The 19,892-nt window shown below is 50.8% G+C and overlaps 6 protein-coding genes across 6 annotated transcripts; 2 read left to right on the plus strand and 4 right to left on the minus strand.

Moving 5' to 3' along the window:
• Window positions 1-758: 758 nt before the first annotated feature.
• N7515_006780 (translation elongation factor EF-1 alpha) lies at window positions 759-2,263 on the plus strand (the record flags this gene model as incomplete). The annotated part of the gene is made up of 3 exons (XM_056667524.1): window positions 759-763; window positions 828-1,096; window positions 1,155-2,263. The coding sequence occupies 3 exons, from the start codon at window positions 759-761 to the stop codon at window positions 2,261-2,263; spliced, it is 1,383 nt and encodes a 460-aa protein (XP_056521120.1).
• Window positions 2,264-3,383: 1,120 nt separating this feature from the next.
• On the minus strand, window positions 3,384-4,538 carry N7515_006781 (MAGE domain-containing protein; the record flags this gene model as incomplete). Its single annotated transcript, XM_056667525.1, has 3 exons — window positions 3,384-4,012; window positions 4,100-4,460; window positions 4,515-4,538. 3 exons carry the CDS (start codon window positions 4,536-4,538, stop codon window positions 3,384-3,386), a joined length of 1,014 nt encoding a protein of 337 aa, XP_056521121.1.
• A 413-nt stretch (window positions 4,539-4,951) lies between these two features.
• On the minus strand, window positions 4,952-5,554 carry N7515_006782 (putative pathogenesis associated protein Cap20; the record flags this gene model as incomplete). The annotated part of the gene is made up of 2 exons (XM_056667526.1): window positions 4,952-5,440; window positions 5,504-5,554. 2 exons carry the CDS (start codon window positions 5,552-5,554, stop codon window positions 4,952-4,954), a joined length of 540 nt encoding a protein of 179 aa, XP_056521122.1.
• Window positions 5,555-8,187: 2,633 nt separating this feature from the next.
• On the minus strand, window positions 8,188-9,006 carry N7515_006783 (uncharacterized protein; the record flags this gene model as incomplete). The annotated part of the gene is made up of 1 exon (XM_056667527.1): window positions 8,188-9,006. One exon carries the CDS (start codon window positions 9,004-9,006, stop codon window positions 8,188-8,190), a length of 819 nt encoding a protein of 272 aa, XP_056521123.1.
• A 1,119-nt stretch (window positions 9,007-10,125) lies between these two features.
• N7515_006784 (60S ribosomal protein eL27) lies at window positions 10,126-10,834 on the minus strand (the record flags this gene model as incomplete). The annotated part of the gene is made up of 4 exons (XM_056667528.1): window positions 10,126-10,133; window positions 10,199-10,535; window positions 10,714-10,769; window positions 10,828-10,834. 4 exons carry the CDS (start codon window positions 10,832-10,834, stop codon window positions 10,126-10,128), a joined length of 408 nt encoding a protein of 135 aa, XP_056521124.1.
• A 616-nt stretch (window positions 10,835-11,450) lies between these two features.
• Window positions 11,451-19,230, plus strand: N7515_006785 (uncharacterized protein; the record flags this gene model as incomplete). The annotated part of the gene is made up of 2 exons (XM_056667529.1): window positions 11,451-11,533; window positions 11,619-19,230. The coding sequence occupies 2 exons, from the start codon at window positions 11,451-11,453 to the stop codon at window positions 19,228-19,230; spliced, it is 7,695 nt and encodes a 2,564-aa protein (XP_056521125.1).
• Window positions 19,231-19,892: the final 662 nt, after the last annotated feature.

The following is a 19,892-nucleotide window of genomic DNA, read 5'->3' on the forward strand; positions in this document are numbered from 1 at the left end:
CATGACATTGTTGGTGGGATGAGTTGGCGGTGAGCATATGTGCCCCTCAAGCCGCGGGGTTATCGAGAACAAAGAGAGAAAAAACTTTTTTTAGACCCAAGCGGGAGACATCGAGAGCCAATGTCACATACAATTCACAATGTGGCCAACAAACGGCTGAAAAAAAGGCGCAAAGTAAACAATGCAAACCAGAAGTTTCTCACCCAACTAGTCTGCGTTGCTGCCCAGTTGCAATGTTTTAGAGCCACAGAGTGGGCTAGAGAGGAGCCCATGAAAAAAAAATTCAAACTGAGTGGAGCACCGTGGGCAAAGCGAAACCAGGGAAACGAAGTGAGTTATAGTAGAAATAAGTATGTGATACTTCATTGAGTATGAGAGAAACCATGTTGGAGTAAGTACCTGTACATTGTCCCGTCAACCCACTTTGCAAAATCTGCGTGCACGGGTAAGGGCTCAAGCCAATCAGGAGCGGTAACCGAAGAGGGCTGGGCCCCACCTGCTGACTCGCCTCTCTCGCTTGCCCCTCCATATAAGGATTTCCCCTCCTCCCCTCCCACAGACTTTTTCTTTCCCTCTTCGTCTGCTACAGTGAGTGTCTCCTGCCCCCCTACTGCTTTTCAATTCTTCCTCTTTCATCCACAGTCACTAATCATCGTTGCTCAGTACCTCTACGCGTTAAGCCGTAGTCTCTGAGCAATCTTTTCCACAGACTTTTCTAGTATCTTACAAAGAACTACAAAAAGTTTTCAACCGTCATCATGGGGTACGTATTAATCCATCTACCAAAGACCTCAACTGATGGAATTCGAACTGACTTGACCAAACAGTAAGGAAGAGCGTTCCCACATCAACATCGTCGTTATCGGCCACGTCGATTCCGGCAAGTCTACCACTACCGGTCACTTGATCTACAAGTGCGGTGGTATTGACCAGCGTACCATTGAGAAGTTCGAGAAGGAGGCCGCCGAGCTTGGCAAGGGTTCCTTCAAGTACGCTTGGGTTCTTGACAAGCTCAAGGCTGAGCGTGAGCGTGGTATCACCATCGATATCGCCCTCTGGAAGTTCCAGACCCAGAAGTATGAGGTCACCGTTATCGGTAAGTCTTCGTTTAATCTCTATTCGTGATGAACCTATACTAACTTACCCCACTACAGATGCCCCCGGTCACCGTGATTTCATCAAGAACATGATCACTGGTACCTCCCAGGCCGATTGCGCTATTCTCATCATCGCCTCCGGCACTGGTGAGTTCGAGGCTGGTATCTCCAAGGATGGCCAGACCCGTGAGCACGCTCTGCTTGCCTTCACCCTCGGTGTTAAGCAGCTCATTGTTGCCCTTAACAAGATGGACACTTGCAAGTGGGCCGAGGAGCGTTACAACGAGATTGTCAAGGAGACCTCCTCCTTCATCAAGAAGGTCGGATACAACCCCAAGTCCGTTCCCTTCGTCCCCATCTCCGGCTTCAACGGCGACAACATGCTCGAGGTCTCTCCCAACTGCCCCTGGTACAAGGGTTGGGAGAAGGAGACCAAGGCTGGCAAGTCCACCGGAAAGACTCTCCTCGAGGCCATCGATGCCATCGAGCCCCCTGTCCGTCCCTCCAACAAGCCCCTGCGTCTTCCCCTCCAGGATGTCTACAAGATTTCCGGTATTGGCACAGTTCCCGTCGGTCGTGTTGAGACCGGTATCATCACTCCTGGCCAGATCGTCACCTTCGCTCCCGCTATGGTGACCACTGAAGTCAAGTCCGTCGAGATGCACCACCAGCAGCTCAAGGCCGGTAACCCCGGTGACAACGTCGGCTTCAACGTCAAGAACGTTTCCGTCAAGGAGGTTCGCCGCGGTAACGTCGCTTCCGACTCCAAGAACGACCCCGCCGCCGGTGCCGACTCCTTCAACGCCCAGGTCATTGTCCTGAACCACCCCGGTCAGGTCGGCGCTGGTTACGCTCCCGTCCTCGATTGCCACACTGCCCACATTGCTTGCAAGTTCGCTGAGCTTATCGAGAAGATCGATCGCCGTACCGGTAAGGCCACTGAGGCTAACCCCAAGTTCATCAAGTCTGGTGATGCCGCTATCGTCAAGATGGTTCCCTCCAAGCCCATGTGTGTTGAGGCCTTCACCGACTACCCCCCTCTCGGTCGTTTCGCCGTCCGTGATATGCGCCAGACCGTCGCTGTCGGTGTCATCAAGTCCGTTGAGAAGAACGCTGGCGGTGCCGGTAAGGTCACCAAGGCCGCTGCCAAGGCTGCTAAGAAATAAATGATTCTCGGATGATACTCATTATGCCGTGATGATTTTTCTCTTTTCAAAAACACTTTTACGGATCGAGGTAGATTTGGTTATGTAGTTGCTTCAATGGCTACATACATTTTTATTATGACTCGAATCAAATGTTTCTCCTCGCAAGCAATAACTCGACTAGGATGTAGTAGACTATACTCCGTAGATACGTCGTATTAATATTCTCCCTCCATGAGGTGTAAAATTTCGCTTGATCAAGTCTTTTTGACATGTGTGATCCTACCTCCACCCCCAGGGCTGTTCAGGAGCCCTAGACACACCGTATTTATCACCCTTATCTACATGTAGCCTGTAGACACCTGGTCTATATTTCCAGGGCACTTTCCCAATCTCTACCTATGTCCACGCTGCAAGTCCTATTTGCAACGCAAGATGCTTTCCATCACTCGAGGTCTACCGGAGCAGGTGTCTGGCCTGGAGGTAGGGAAGTCACTACCTACCGACGTCCCACAGCACAAAATATTATTCCAAGTGCGAGGCTGGAACACTGGGTGTCCTTGACATGCCGAGTGAGGCGCGAGGCTATGATCGTGATGTTCATGCTGGCGTGGAAGGTGATGGAGAGTATGACTCCGGATGAGTGGGTGCTGTGGGCAAGCCCCAGCGTTGTCGTCCGGCGGTTGGCCGTTCTTCCAATAGATACCTAGGACGTTAGGGGTATGGAATTCTCTTTGTGAGGCTTGCTTTTCTTTGAATTATGTCGGAAACACTACAAGATATATCTGTCTTTGATGTGCTGTCGATGTCTATGTTGCGGTGAGCACTTCGTGATGTATGATTACATCCATACATTCATTAGCGAACATTGAGGGCAAGACTTGGACGCTTTCGCCGGGTGTAGGTATTGGCTTGGAAGATTCTCATACTGGACTACTCCGCGGGCGTACAGATATACAGGTTGCAAAGTACACAGTAAATGTCAAGGTGGATGGCTCGAGTGTACATGTTAAGACCTATCCTATTCTGGGTATCAAGCAGCAGATACATATCTGCGTACCTGCTCGAAATATGTATGTTATGTTACCACGATGTGTCAACCTTGGAATTAACAAACAAGAACAACAGCAAGTCCTTAATCCTATTCCTCATCAGAAGAATCCCCACGAGCAGGACCACGCCTGGACGACCGTCTAGCCGTACTCGGCGGAGCCTCCTGTTCATCGCCATCACCATCTCCCTCACCGTTCTGCACAACAGCAGGCTTGATACCAAGACTCCTCCCAAGCCTCCCCTCAAAGTCCTCAAGGTCATCCCTCTGAAGCTGCGACATATCGCTCCGATCCCCCTGCTCCTTCCCGTAGACCGTCCGCACAAGACCCGCGACAGAACCAGTGTCAACCTCGACTTTCCCCCGCGGACCAACAACGTACTCAATGATTTCCTCGCCGCCATCCATCTCCCGCGTCTTGATAATGTAGCCCTCCTTGCATAGCCGCTGCAGCAATCTGTCTGTGCGGTCGATCGGCGTGCCGATCTCTGCGTTTGTGCGCGCCAGATACCGGTCGAGTTTCTGCTCTGCCAGCGAACCGCCGTTCAGCAGGATCACTGCGATAATGAAGCTGTACAGGCCGATGTACGTGCTCTCTGTGTAGAGAGACGGGGCTTTGGTTGGGATGAGGATGTCCGGGGAGCGGTATGCGAGTGGGAGAGTGCTGGTTAGGATCCAGGATTTATTGGCCGTCGAGGGTTTCTCAGTTTTTTGCGCCGCTATTATAGTTGATGGTTAGCTGATGTACGTAGGCAATAGGCGATAGCGTCGAGACTCAGATGCTCCTTTTCAACCAAGAAATAAACAAGACGGGGCAAAAAACTCGCCTCGTCGTTGCGAGATGGTGATTTTCTCGCGCGCCGGTAACTCGTTCATCTCCATCCCAAATCGGTGTCTGAGTTCACGCTGTGCTTGCTCAAAGACAAGCTTGAACTGTCGTGAGCCCTGCTCGCCCAGCACTTTGGCGCTGATGTCGGCGCGGCGGATCGGGAGGCGTGAATACTCGCTTGCCATGGCTAGGCGCACCAGCTTCTTGACCATTGCATCTGTGCTAGTCGGTGCGCTTAGTCCATCGTCGTCGCTGTCTGCTGCTGCTGGTGATTCTGATTCTTCGCTTTGTCTTCTACGTCGAGTCGCGTTTGGGGTCTCGAGGTCGGTGCCGGTGGCCTGAAGTGAGAGGTTAGTTGATGAGAAAGCTTTTTCGTGTTTGAGGGTGCGTACACGTCTTTTCTGTATTCGCGGCATTGTTGGTTGGGAGTTGTAGTGGGATGGGTTTGGGGAAGACGCGACGCGATAGATGATTTTACCCGTTCGGGATTGGTCTGTGCGCGACCCTGTTCTTAGTGGATGAGATGGACTCGAGAATTGAGTCGAGAGTATGTTTCGAGGTCTCGATTCTAGGTCTGAGTCGAGAAATATGAAATAACTATGATAATATCTTCTGTGATTCTCATTCATAAAGGAACAGACGATGGGTGATAAGCAGAATATAGCTTTACAATGATCGAGTCTAGTACAATACCTTCACAAAAGGTATTGCTAGGCCTGGAAAACTAACAATAGGAATGCACACAGCGATGAGGTATTGTTTTCTCTAGAAATAATCAAGGACAGAAAAGGAACGCTCCAAACGATCAAAGGCCCACAGAGATCTAAATTCAATGGCTGTTCTTCTCGACAATTTCCTTCGTCTCTTCCTTCTTGCTCTGGAGGAAAGCGCTAACCCAAGCCAACGACTCCTGCGACAGAACCAAGCTGGTAGTAACAACAGCCTTGCCAGAAGCAAGGACACCATCACCCCCGCACTTCTTGTACTCAGTACCATAGACATCAAAGAGGTGGTGCTTCACGTCGCCGGCGACGCGAGCGGGCAACGAGGCTCTGTTATAGATGGAGCTACGCAGTTTCTCGGTGTCCTCTTTGATGATAGGGAAGCGGGTATCAATCTCAGTCAGACCCTTGTCACCGAGAGAGTCGGCTCGGGCCAGATAGGGCGCAACATAGCTGTAGGGCGTGGTGAAGTAGGGCAGCACGGGTTTGGCAAAACGGTTGTAGCCCTGGTCAGCGAATTCGAGGGACTTGGCTCCGTAGGGGTTCCCCTTGTAGTAGGAGATCGAGTCCGAGACAATGGGGTAGGAGGTGAGATGCTGTATTTGGGCCCGAGTTAGTGATCTGGTTCTGGTCATAGCTGTGGTGGGGGTGATTCATACATCCAGGAATTGCGAGTAGTGCTTCTCGCCGTTGACGATCGGTTCACCCATTTCGGATTCTGCGTGGGGCATGAAGACAGGTGTGTGTAGGATGATAGAATAGTGGTAACTAATCACAAAGATAGATGAAAAAAAGAGCAGAAGAAGAAGAATAAAATGGGTTGTATAGAAAAATAGGATTTTCACATGTGATTGCGCTGTCATTATGCAATGGGTCCTACCGCAATCGAATCATCTGTGCACTCAATACATCGTCTTACTGGCTGGTTCGCTTGATTAGTCTGGCTATTCCATGCAGCTTTAGCTCTGATTTTTTCCCTTTCTTCCTTTTGCCGTTTCTTGTAGAAAGGCTGAACAGCCTCAGGTCCCATGTCTGATGCCCCCCTGCCAATGTGCCATTGACTTTGGCACTTGGACCTGTGCCAATTGAACTATGGCTGTTATGACTATATACACCTGTCAGAGAATCTATCGATATAAATACCACATCGTCGCGACTTCCAAGAATACCCACTTGAGCAATCGCAAATGGATTTTTGATAAGCTGCTCTCACATGTGATTGTGGGTCCATTGGTTCAGTTCCACTCTGTATCACGATCGACTCTGTACGCAGTTAAGTTGTGTTGTCGTAATGCTATTTATTCTAAGGCGTGATTCCTTCTATTCAAGATCCTTCCAGCGGTCTAACAATTTCCGGTTTCTAACATATCAATCTGGTCTAGATGAGGGGAAGGTCGCAAGATATCCCTTGATTCATCATTCCACTGGTTGCACGTAGACGGACAGCCTTTCTTATCTGCACCCTATAATGAACCTGTCCAGACACTGCTGATCCCAGAATAACATGACATGCAGAGTCTAGCCCATTGACATCTCTATCCATACTAGTTCATGTATCCACCTATTGGTCTGAGCGTCGGCCCCCCGAACCTCTCTCTACTTTCCGGTGTAGCTGCTTCCGGTCCAATTGTCTCGTCTTGAGGGGCTCAGCCCTTGCGCCAATTCCTCGCCGGATTGGAGATCATTCTCCATGTTCCCGTCCGCGGGCGACTGGAGAGATGATTCGTTGCAGATTTAGCCGAGTTTCGGCGCTTGAGTCTTGACAGGATCATGGCACGGTCGCGTTTGATAGCGTACTATGTGTATTATTCTAGCTGGCTTATGGACTAAAGATACCTTGACACATACCTAGGTCTTACGTTCCTATGAAATGAAAGCCAGGCATTGCGACAGGGATGCTCGGTGCGACTATCAGGGTAGGCCGGAGATAGTAGGGAGCACATGAAAATTTGAAGATGTCGACTAGGAAGATATTGATACATTGTAACCTTGAGATTTGAAGCCGAGGGCGGCGGACTTACTTTCAGTTTTCACACAGTACTAATTTTTTCTTTGCCCCCTAAGCCTGAGGCGAACGGGATGCCGGAGTGGCAACCCACCGATTAACCGCTACTATGCAGATCAGTGTATGGTTCTTATGCAACGGTCAGAATACTTCTGTACTAAGTTTTCCTTCTGGGTTCTAACCTTTCTGCGCGGACACTTCCTTGGAATTGTACAGAGTTCATGCTGTATCCTCATGGGCTGAACCTATCATTGACCTTCGTGATATGCAGTATGAGGTCGTTGGAGTAGGAAATCCCTTCTCGATATAGGCTGTGGCAACCACGCCACTGCCTTTCGGCTTTTGGGCTTTCCGCTTGCCATGAGGACCTCAGTTATGCGATCGCATAAACGCAGCTGCAATTTATAGCCTCGGACACGATCGGGCAGTCGCACGTTACGTTTTAGCTATTCGCCCACTCCGGGTGGCGGATCTCGGAGACCTTTCTACGCAGGCGAAACCGTGAATGTGGTATCTCGGCTGCAGCCTTATGAGCCATATACGCAGTAGTGTTGCGAAAGCCCGTAATCAATTGGTTGAGTTGCGAGATATAACAATCACATGCCAAATTGGGGGCCACTATGGACGCTGTCGATATCAAGGGTTCAGTCGTGTTGCCTTCGGGATCAATTGGTGGACTCAACTGGTCATCACATGGAAATGGGTATTCAGGGGCTTTCATGATCAGTTGCATAAAGCAGATTTAGTACTCGATGTACCTCTACAGGGGTTCAATGGTATTCTCGAAGAGCGTTGCCCTCGTGAGGTTGGCTTGGCAATATCTTTGCACAAAAGCCCTAAACAAGGTACGCCAGAACCGGGTTGCCGAGTGAATCATCTGTTAAATGTGGCGCCATGCATTCTTAGGTGCCGTCCCTATTGGCACTTTGTTTCCTACTGTAACTTACGCTTCTTAGTAGGTATACTCAGTGGTTTGGTTTTCGTATACCTGCATGTTTCGTGGTGCTGTCATATGGGTCAATGGTCATGTCGAAGCGAATGGGAGTGTATATTATGTACATCATGACCTATATGAATGTAGATGTTGCATTTCAGATTACTTATCCTCGGTATGTGGTTATGGACTAGTCGGTGGCACAGTGGATGAAGTCTAATGATCGAAGGCTATGGACAGGCTAACTATCAGTCTTCCTGCGGGCTTCTTGGTTCATCGAAGGTTATAGTCTCTACATAGTACTTATCACACCTATGGGAAACATGAGCGCAACACAATCTTCTATTCAATGTGGATCTATACCTAGAACGGAGACATATTCAATACAAACATGCACAGAGAATCTACCGGACAAATTTATCCTTGCTGTTGGAACGGGACAGACGCCGTCGCACACGATGCGGCACTGTCCGAAGCGCGGCAAGAGAGCTTGATGGACTACCGCTAGACGAAGAGCTCTCCTCGTGGCCCGGATTGCGCAAGGGCTCCAAAGGAGCAGGCTCGGCAAAATCGTGCGCCCAGCCAAGCTCAGCGACATTCAAACGGGTACCACCCTCTAGCTGATCAGTAAATGAAGCCATATTCCAAGGATCAACAGCATCCTCCCCATCAGGAGTGCGCGACGGTGCCCTAAGAATAACCTCGACAGGACCAACCACAGAAGCATCACACCTGAGGATATACTTCCAGAGGTCCCAGAAACCAGTCTCAATCATGGGCCTACCGGTGTTCGCACGGAGTCGCCAATACCGCGGGACAGGCTCGGTCTGGATCCTCACCTCTGCAACGTGGAAGGGCGGGGCCGGCACAGGGTGAATGAATCTCTCTGGCAGATCGACGACGCCGTCGTACAGGTGCTGGATGTGCTCCCATTTTCCCTTGTAGTGTTCGTCGAAGAACTGGGTCCAGTGTGGGTTGATCCTGCTGTCAGCTAGGCCGGCGGCCATCTCCCAGATGAAATACTCTGTGCTGATCCACTTGTCGATACTCACTCCGATCTTGAGAGCTGATGCGGTGTCGCGACTCACCTCGCAGTGCATGAGGACTCGGGGGTGGGCTTTCACGGCTACCATGGGGACGTTGTACTGCTTGTGGATCTCGTCGTCCTCCCATTGCTCGTTGGTGTCTTCTGGGATCCTGGAGGTGATCGTGGAGGGAGGCATGATGGCGGAATGGATGGGGCTACTGGTGATTCGTTAGCTTGTGGCTTGGTACAAGTGTCTTTTAGAATAGAGTGTTTGGACTCTAAGGGGAATGGCTCTAAGTGGTGATCGAATAGTATGAGACGCAGCTGGATAGGTAGTCTCTGTTTCCCGGCGAAGGAGGGTGGTTTTATATGTAGATTTCCGCAAAGGTGCCCGGGATTCGAGATCGGGATAGAGACAGTTAATGGAAGCAAAGGCTTTCTTTGTTATCTCTCACGGAAATAGAGCTTGTCATTCAATCGCCATTGTCTCCTTTATTTATCATCGATGACCACACTGGGGTATGTCTGTTTCGGCGGGTCTCAAAGCGGTCTTTGTGTCGTTTATAGGTCTTGCTGATGAAGTGTTGCTAAACATACCGTACAATGCCAAGGGGGATAACGGCACCAGTCGTAGCATAAGCTAGATCTTTCCTCGATCATTTCTCTAGAGTTATGTGATATGTATCTTGGCGGGGGTCCCCGGTGGGGGTTGGCATGGGCAGCGGAGAAACTGGAGATCATTGATAGAAGTTGCATCCTTGAGCATCGACATGGAAGATCTAGACCTTCGAGGCCTTTGTTGACTTCGCTTCTTCGAGCCCAAAGAGCCTCCATATGTGCCTGAGATTGACCGAGGGGAATGAAAATGACAAGACATAGTTGCTTTTGAGACTACAATACTGTCAAATAGTCTGACATGGATACAGTTGCGAACAGGAAACAAAGACGTCGAGAGTATGAGCCAACCAGATAGCTACAAGGTCATTCGGCGGCATGGGCATATTCTGCATCGAAGTGTCATATCGAAAATCGAGAACGACCTATGAAGAGGAAAATGTTGACCGGTTTTCAGGTAAGAGACAACATTGATTTTGAAGTAATTGTTCATTTTCCATTTCATTCAGACGGACACCAGGTATTGAAGTGGCGCCCCCGTTAAAACTGGAATTCATCGATACATCCCGAATCTGTTTCCAGCCATGGTATATGTTTTCCCATCCCATGTTCGCAGGGACTGAATGTGCTCGATGGTTTTTCGACCTCGCCTTCACCTAGACCCGTGCGCTCAAAACGACAAAACGCCCAAGTAAACCGTTTAGAAACCTGTTCCAGAGGGTTAGTGTGCAGTTCCAAGTGTATTATGTATGAGGCTCCCGGGATGAACGTACGCAGGGCAGTGAAGAACCAACGGTTCTTACCGCTGGTGTAGCGGTCCTCAAGGGCCTTCTTGATGGTCTTCTTGGCGTCCTCGCGCTGGGAGACCTCCTTGAAGGTGTCGTTGGTGACGGTACCCTTAAGACCCTCGAGCTCGAGAGTGTAACGGGTGGGCATCAAGTGGTTGTAGTTGACGACCTTGATGAAAGGCTTGATGCGGCTGCGGCGGTCGACGAGCTTCTTGCCCATACCACGGGTCACCTTGAGGGGGTAACGCTCAATACCGGCGACAATGGCGTAGGAGAAGGGGTGCGACTTGGAGCCAGCATCGTTAGGCTGGACAATGACGACCTGTAAATCCGAACAAAAATGCCTGATTAGCATTTCGAACTTTTATTCTCTTCTTTTTCTTCCGCGCATTTTCCACCACAATGATCGTGCTCTTGTAACATCCAGACATCGCTTGCGAATCGTGCGCTCTTTCCATGCTCGTGCTCATATTCGGGGATGATCAGAATCTTTGTCGTACCTTCTTACCGGCGTAGCGGCCACGGGTGATGATGGCCACACGGCCCACTTTCATGACTGTAATATATCCATCAGCATATTGAATCGCAAGGGGAGTCGAATGGCGAGAACGTACACTTCATTTTGAAGGTCCCGGGGGCGGCGAGGATGGGTGGTTGTCGAGATACGGAACGGTCAAGATCGAAGTGTTCGTTTTTTCGGGTGTGAGGTAGAGGGTTTCAGGGCACAGTAGCGATTTGTGTGCTGTGGATTGATTGGCCAGATTACCGACAAATGGTGACTAACCTATTTAGGATAATTTCCCCATTCGGTTCGGATCAAATTCGGAATGACAGAATCGGCAGTCGCGGCGGGGCGCGGGTGCCCAACCTTGGCAACTCACCGCCTTATTTCGCTGACTAAAGTGTTGTTTACATCGGCGATCATAGTTGCCCCGGTTGCTATGGGCAGGTGTGATGTGTACAAGTCCGCGCAGCTCCTCTCTCTAGAACTTCACTCATCTCCACTTGCGTTTTTTTTATCAAGCTGATCTCGCGGTGATTTCATCTCTCCACCGAGTTTTTCAATTGTCAGCTTTGCTCTGTTCTTCCAGCGTTTCCTCCCTTGTGTTGATATGCCTTGATGACCTTGCTTTTGTTTTTACTTTGAACGCATTCTACACATACCCCAAGTACATTCCATCCATCCATACTGTCAATATCTGGCTGAGACAACTTGTCAATCCATTCACGAAGAATCATGCCGTCTCCAGACAAGGAAACCCCTCGTGACCGGGAATTGGTCCGGCACTCAATGACATACTCCGACTTGAAAGTCCCAATGTAAGTCGCGCACACCCTTCCCGACCCTTGTCTCACCAGAATCTATGGGTGAGCTCAAACAAATGCTAAAACGCGGTCTCCGCAGGTGGGACAGTTCGGATCCCGAGCGTGCACCTCCGCCACTACCGTTGAATCCACGTTCAATGAGCCCAACGAGTTCTGCACCGAGATCCAACGTTTCTCCCAACATTCAAGCTGTGGCCGCAAAATTCTCAGAGAGACCCAGCGACCATGCGCCCAGTTCTTACACAACAAACCCTATGCCACCTAAGACTTCATCTCCAGAGAGGGCATTGGTCAAAGGCCAGCATCATAAACGTCTGCAATTGCTACAGCCCGACGATAGTAAAAAGGATGCTCGCAGTGACTTTTTAAATTATCTCGAGAATAGATCGCCAGAGCGACCTCTTCGCGCGACGATCATTGAAGGTTCCAAAACACGCGATCCCACCAAGTCCATCAGTTCGCCATCCCTTCGTGAAGATACAAACCGAGAGGTCAATTACTCGCTATCCAGTCGGTACTTGTCCAAGCCAATCTTGGGAGAGAGTACTCCGCCGTCAGCGACAATGCTGGCGTTGCAGAACATGCAGTTGCCTTCAGAACCCGATCCTCCATCACCTTCGAAACCACCCAAGTTGATCGCTGCGCCGTATGAACCTCAACCCCAGCCTGCCAAGCACACGAGCATAGACACTCTCTCCGTCCAAATTCACAGCCTCACGGACATTGCAAGCAATTTACAGCGTGAAATGATGAACCTGAGCCGGCGGAGCAAAGACAATGCTACCGATCTGGTCAGTCTCAAGGCAGCGACCAATGCACGCGATGAGGACATACGAAAAAGCCTCAAAGACCTGTCTTCTCATCTCACTGGCAAATATCTGGACACTGATGCTGCAAGGTTTGATTTCAGTAATCTTTTTAAAGATGGCGATGGGCCTAACCCCAAGGATCATGACAGTCCCGTCTCAAAGAGAAGCTACTCGGTACCTCGCATGTCCAGCCCTAATCCATTTGCCTTCGACCGGGAATCTTGCGTCTCACCCGCACCGATCTCGGATGGTTCCGCGGCCCTCGCTTTGCTCGAAAAGGTTTTGCGCGAAATGGCCACCAAAGAAGGCGAGGAAAGGCTCTTAGAGCTGGTCGAAGAAATCAAAAATCGACCCGCAGCGACCCCTTCAGACAAAGATGCCGACACCAAAGTCACTGTCATGCTCGAAGAGATTCTCAACCTCGTCAAAGAAGATCCCTCGAGCAAAGCGCTTGTACGATCATATGGCATGGCTGCCAATACCAGTAACACGGGACCTGAGGATGTTTCGCCCGGCGTCGTCCGATCTGAGTCGACAGGGTCTTTGGGTCCTGATGCTGTACGCGCCCTGGATATTTCCAAATCTGACAAGGGAGATGCTTCTGGACGGAATTCCGACGAAGTAATGGCAATTCTCAAGAGTGTTAAAAATAGCGTCGTCGAGGGAGGTGGAATGACGAACGGCGTAAAGTCCCTGGTGCGCGAGTTACGGGGTGAGGTCCTGGGAATGGGTCGAGAACTAGGTCGTCGACTGGACGAGATCGAGGCTTTCCATGCCAATGATCAATCCGGAGATCAAGCCCGAGCTGCCGGCCCCGAAGAAATCTCAGCAATCGTCAACCGCAGCTTGGATGATCTCAAAGAGCAGCTGGCTGCTACCATAAATGAGAGCCGGCAGCAATCGTCCGACTTGGCCGAGTTCCGATCTACCATGAATAGCGCTGCAATCTACTCTGTTGTGAAAAAAGCTCTCGATGAGCTGGAACTCCCTGAGCCACAAGATCACCCGCGGGGCGCTGAAATGGATAGGGAAGATATTCTGGAGACAGTCCGGGAGGCTTGGGAAACGTACAAGCCCGAGATCGAGTTCAACAACTTCGGCCTGGAACGAGACGAAATTCTCACATGCCTTGAAGAAGGACTCAAATCTTACCAACCGCAGCATGAACAGGCAGTCACATACGATCAGGTCCTTGCGGCTGTCGAGGACGGTATGCAGAAGTTCATTCCTCCACAGATTGAACACCCGCCAAGTATCTCTCGAGATGAGATTATCTTGACCATTCGCGAATGTCTGGAGAAGCAGCCCGAGCCTGTGACTAGATCCCTTGACGAAGAGCACGTCGGGCATCTCAATTCAATGCGTGATGAGATCCTCGGTGCAGTGACCAATGCTATGGCCAGCCACAACGAAGGCTTCAGGTCACTGGATGAGGAACATGTCAACCATCTTTACTCTGTCCGTGATGAGATTCTCGATGCTGTGACTGCCAACAACACAGCCCCTAAGTCTTTGGACGAGGACCATATCAATCACCTCTACTCCGTCCGCGATGAAATCATCGAAGCTGTTACTGGAGTAGTAACAACCCACGCCACAGGTTCTAAACCCGTGGACCAAGAGCATATTGACTATTTGACTTCTCTCCGAGACGAAATCCTTCAAGCAGTCACCGGAGCAATGGCGAATCACAGCACCTCCAGATCTCTGGACGATGATAACGTCGTCCACATGAATTCAATTCGGGACGAAATCCTCGGTGCACTGACTGGATCCATGGCACAAAGTACACTCAGCAAGGAATCGTACGACTCAGGACTTGGCCGCGACGAGATTGTAAGTGCGGTTTCTGACGGTCTTGAGGCCCATTTCACGGCTGCCAAAGAGATGGACGAGCCACGCATTTCTCGACTTGATGTTGTGAACGCCATTAATGAAGCGTTTGACGCCCAACGCTCCGCTGCTGTTAGCATTCCTCAGACCACCATCTCGCGTGACGAAATCCTAAATGCTATTTCCGAAGGCATTGAGAATACAATGAATTCCCAGCAAACAGCACTCAGTACCAACGTTCAACAAACCGTCTCTCGCGAGGAAATCTTCAGCGCCATTGTGGATGCCATTGAGCACTCGAGGTCTTCTGTCGGCACTGGTGGCGAGGCCACCCTTTCTCGAGATGACATCTTGGGTGCTATCTTGGAGGGTATGGAGCATTCGCCGAACCGCCAAGAACCGGGCATCACCAGAGAGGAGATCATGAACGCTATCGTGGACGGGATCGAAAGCGCCAATATCTCCTCTTCGCGGGCTCTCACGTCAACTGAGCACGAACAGTATAACGGGCAAGCCCCGCTCTCCCGGGAGGAGATCTTCAATGCAATCGTTGACGGGATTGATCATTCTCATGCTTCTCTTGGGTCCAAATCTCAGCCCAGTATCTCAAAGGAAGAGGTCATGAATGCTATCGCAGAAGGCATTGAGGCTTCGACCAGCAGTCAGCAATCAGCGCTCAGCACCAATGTCCAAGAGCCTTCTATCTCACGTGAAGAGATATTGTCCGCCATTGCAGAAGGCATTCAGAACGGCAACTCCATCACGCGGGAGATAGAGCTGAACCAGGACGACCTCATGGAGGCTATCACCGCTGGTCTCAACGAGGCTATCGCATCCGCGAATACGAATGTTGGCGATGATATGACGGAACGCCTTCATACCCTGTTCGAGGGTATGAAAGAGGAATTCAAGCAGTACGCCTCCGCAGGTGGAAGAGACACTGAGCAAGTCCTTGAGGCGATCAAGGATGGTCTTGATGTTGTCCGAAAGGAGATCGAAGCTTACGTCGTTACAACTGCCGATCTTTCCGGCAAGGACGAAGTTATTCTGACGGTCAAAGAAGGCTTCCGCCTGTTACAAGCTGATATGGAGAAAACCATTACAGATACATCTCTTGCAAACGCAGTCCGCGCCACCCCCGATACGCCCGAACTTCTGGATGCTATGGAAAAGGAGTTTGAGCATCTACGGGGAACCATCACCACCCTTCTCTTGCGCAACAACGCTACTGAAGACAAGGACGAGATCTTGGATGCTATTCGTGAGGCCTCCGATCGGCAGAAGAGCGGTCCTGACGGCGAGGACGTGGTCAACACAATCAGAGAAGAATTCCAGAGCCTCCGCGAGCGCATGGACACGGATGTGGATCGTGCACAGCCGGGTGCCGACAAGGACGAGATTATCTCGGCACTTCGCGAGCTTTTTGATAACCTACGAGAAGAGACCTCACGTCGAGACGAAAGCCTTCGAGAGCGTATGGACATGAGTGTGGTTCGTTCGGAGCCCGGTGCCGAGAAAGAGGAGATTATCTCGGCACTTCGTGAGCATTTCGACAACCTGCGCGAAGAGACGGCTCGCCGAGACAGCGACGAAAGCACATCTTTCACAACAAGTGAGCTGCTCGATGCCTTGACGGATGGGGTGGAGTCGATCCGTGACGACCTGAAAAAGTTATTGGAGAAGCCTTCCGAATTCGACAGTTCTGAGATTCTCGACACCATCAAAGATGGCCTCGCGGATTTGAAATCAGAAATGGACACTCTCCGCGAAAGCAGCAAAGACATGGATGAGGCCAGTACCGTCCGCGGTGGTGAGCTTATGCTAGCAACCGAGCCCAGCATTGGACCTGATATTGATGGCCTGAAAGCGCTCATCACTCAGCTTCAAGACAAGGTCGAGGCCATTGAAACTCCTCCTCGTGCCGCAGAGCCTGCGGAGGACGCGCTCAAGCGCTCACACCTCGATGAAGTTCTTCTTGCCCTTCAAGAAGTGCAGCTTGCCATGGGCGAGATGGGAGCCCAACTAAGCCCAGAGAACAATGACAGTGCTCGGAAGCAAGACACCGAGGCTCTGGAGCAATTGCTCTTGAGTACGAAGACCCAGATCGACGAGCTGGCCTTCCCTTCACCCGATCAGGTTGCCACTCCCGAACACATAGCAGTCCTGGAGAACATGATTCGAGAGGCTAAAGATTCCATTGCCGAGTTCTCTAGTCGTGTCGAAGCCGAAGCTCCCACAAAGTCGGAGATTGGCACTTTGGAGGGTCTCATCAAAGATGTCTGGGTCGTGCTGGATGATCTCAAGGGCAAGACCAACGACGGGGATGAAGAAGGGGATTCGGACAAACTCCTCAAATCAGATCTCCAAACGGTGGAAGCCATGATCTTCGAAGTCAAGACTCAAGTCGACGAGCTTAAGCTTCCTGATGTGGAGACTCTCCCCACTAAGACGGACATCCAGGATCTTTCAACCCTCGTCAGTGACTTCCGAGAGAAGATGGAAGCTAACAACGAATTGACCGCTCAGGGGTTTGATGCTCGCAAAGTGGAACATGGTGGCCTTGCCGAGAAGATTGAGGAGGCCAAATTTGTCGTCGGAGAGCTCGGTGATGAACTGAAGAGCAAGCTTGACGGCAGCACAGAAGGTCTGACTGAGCTGAAACAGCTCCTGGAAGGGCTAGCAATCACCGCAGAGAACTTCAGCACCGTGGACAACATCAAGGAACTCACTGACCTCATCAACCGGGAATTTGAGCGTTCCCGCGGCGAGGAAGAGGCTGGCAAGCTTGAAAAGGAGGAGCGGGATGCTGCTACTATGGTCAAACATGATGAGACCCGGGCCGCCATCATCGTGGAGCTCGGGACAAAGATTGACGAGAAAATCTCAGAAGTCTTGGCCAAGTATGAAGACGCACATACCTCCCTTCACTCCAAACTTTCCGAGACAGAGGAGAGAGATCTGGCACACACGGAATCCTTGGCGAGCACGAAGAGTCTCGCCGAAGATATCAGGCTCGTCATTGGTGCTATGGGCGACAGCGTCAATGAGACCTGCGAGCGGCTCAGTGTGGACACCAAGGCCCTCATCGAGCACGTCGACCAGTCTCGCCAGCAAATTGAAGAGATGCACAATGATGTGAAATCTCGTCAGGAGCAATCTCAAGCGGAAAGCGAAAGAGTCGCCGCTGCGACCGACAGAGTGGAAAGTAAGCTCCTTGAGTTCCATCCCCAGATTTTGGAATCAGTACAGGAAATCCTGTCAATCGTCAGTCAACACTACGATCACTCCCAGAAATCGGCTGAGGACTTCAAGTCAGAGTTATCGGCACTGCCTTCAAATCTGCCCACAATGCTCCCCGCGCTGCCCCCACCGGAAGCAGAGCGTTCACTTGCCATAGAGGATACACCTGTACACACAAAGTTGGATGATCTTCTGGAGCTTGCCAAGAACAACAAGATCCATGAGGTTTTGAACACTCTACTTGATCACTCCAAGAACGACAAGCTTCACGAGAAACTTGACCGTGCTCTAGAGCAAAGGTCAGGATCGAACGATCAGATTTACGAAAAGCTCAATGAACTCCTTGATCATGCCACCAGCGGTAATGGCTCTGTCAACGAGAAACTGGACGAACTTCTCAGTCGTCCCCTGAACCCGCCTGAATCTGATCATTCCGTTACCCATATGATGAAATTGGATGAGATGCACAGGGACATCATGGAGAACTCACGCAAGATGAGCGAAATGTTTGCAGCTCAATCAGTGCTGGTCGCTGAAGATACCGAGCGCAAGCGAAAAGAAGCCGAAGAGGCAGCTGTCGCACTTGAACGCAGAGTTGCGCAGCGTGAGCAAGTGGAAATGGAGCTTGTTGGCTTGCATGAAGAGAAGGATTCTTTGCTGCACATGCTCCAGCGTCTGAGAACAGAGAAGGAGGACCTGATCAAGCAAAACAACAAACTCAGCAAAGATATTTCTGGACTTGAAACCGCCCTTGAGATACGCCACGAAGAGATGCGACAGATGGAAGACCGCGCGGACGGCCTCGAAAAACGCATTCTGGAAGGTGTGCTCGACCATGCTCGCACCGTCCTTCTCGGCCGATCCAACAACTCGCAGGCCATGAATCTCAAAAGACAGCGCAGCACTCGCAGTACTCGTTCATCAAGAGCAGGCGCCCGAAGCCCCAGCGTAACAAGCACTGCCAGCACTGCCAAAGAGGCCAAAGACACTCGTAGTCTTCTCGGCAATGGTGTTGGCATGGCTTTGAAACGCAGAATGCCAACCTCGCTCCAGGCGGGAACAGTCGCCGTGCAGCCCAACATCGGAAAGGAGCGTCGCATTCTTAGCTTGAGTCACGTCACAGGAAATCGTGGCGTCGACCGACAAGTCAGCGCTAAATCTGGTATTACCAGCTTGAAGCGTAGCCACTCTGTGAAATCGAACACTCTTCGCAAGGCTTCTTGGGCTGGTCCAACTTCCGTCGCCGACAAAGAGAATGAGGTCTTTCACGAGGAAGATGAGCTTGCCAGCGAGGTGGAGGATGCTTGTCCCAACCGGCAGCCCAGCTACGCAGAAAGTAATGCACCTACCGATCGCAAGACCAGCTATGCAGAGTCCGATTTTGGCACAGAGCGCAACTATTCCGCGAGTAATGCCGGCACCGATCGACGCACAAGCTACGCAGCAAGCAACGCTGGCACTGAGCGAAAGACAAGCTACGCCGGTAGCATCGCGAACAGTGCGGCTACAGATGTCACAGATCAGCGTCGTGTCAGCGGAGTAAGCTCGGCGAATGACTACAGCATGGCCGAAAGCTCAATTTCGGAGCACGATCACGAGAATCGTGACGATGTTCTTTCCATTGATGATTCCGAGTCAGAAGATGATGCGCAGACCGCACACGAGCATTCTGGACATGAAGATGAGAATGAGGAGGACCACGAGATGTCCCACCAGATCAGGGAGGCCAACGCGGCTGCAGAAGCCGAAGTCCTGAAGTTACTAGCGCCCCCCAGTGATAGTGGACTTGGCACGGATATTGCGACTTGATTGAAGTTTTGGGGTTTGCTTGAATTTTGTTTCGTTCGGAGTTGGTTGCTTTGAAACACCCTTGAAGTTTTCTTTCCTTACCATATACCACTTATGTTGTGTTTTTGTTTGCTTGGATGACATGGATGACTTTCGTTGACTATGAATGTGTATTGTGTGTATTGCTTAATGATGAATTCTCGGTTTACCTTACCAGGACACCTCCATGTGATGTAGTCATATTGCGTAGACTCTTTCCAAGGTCACCAGGTTTTTATGAGATAGGTCATGTTCATAGCAGGTCTGGACCTGACTCGATAGGCCACATACTTGTTAGTTGTTTGTGTCTTGTTTCCATCAGCTGAATACTAAATAGCTGATCAGCAGGATAGTCCTAGGAGTATTCTCCCATTCCTTCTGGCACAGTTCTGACCGTGAAGACTGAAGCATACCCTCATAAGGCAACTGGTCACGTGGACTCCCAACAAATGGTGGCTGCCTCAGGTTTTGCCGCGGCTTCACCTGGTCATCTTATCACGACTCCATTCCCCATGGAGCTCTTTCTCTCCTATTCCTGGTGGTCTGGGTTCTCTTTGTTTCCTTGCCATCTTTCCTTTTCCCTTTGTTTACGTTAGACCGTATACCGTCGGTGCTCTTTCAAACTGCACATAGATCTACATTTC

This window comes from Penicillium bovifimosum, assembly GCF_028826915.1.
Source record: "Penicillium bovifimosum strain IBT 22155 chromosome Unknown utg000005l_segment0_segment0, whole genome shotgun sequence".
Taxonomy (NCBI): domain Eukaryota; kingdom Fungi; phylum Ascomycota; class Eurotiomycetes; order Eurotiales; family Aspergillaceae; genus Penicillium; species Penicillium bovifimosum.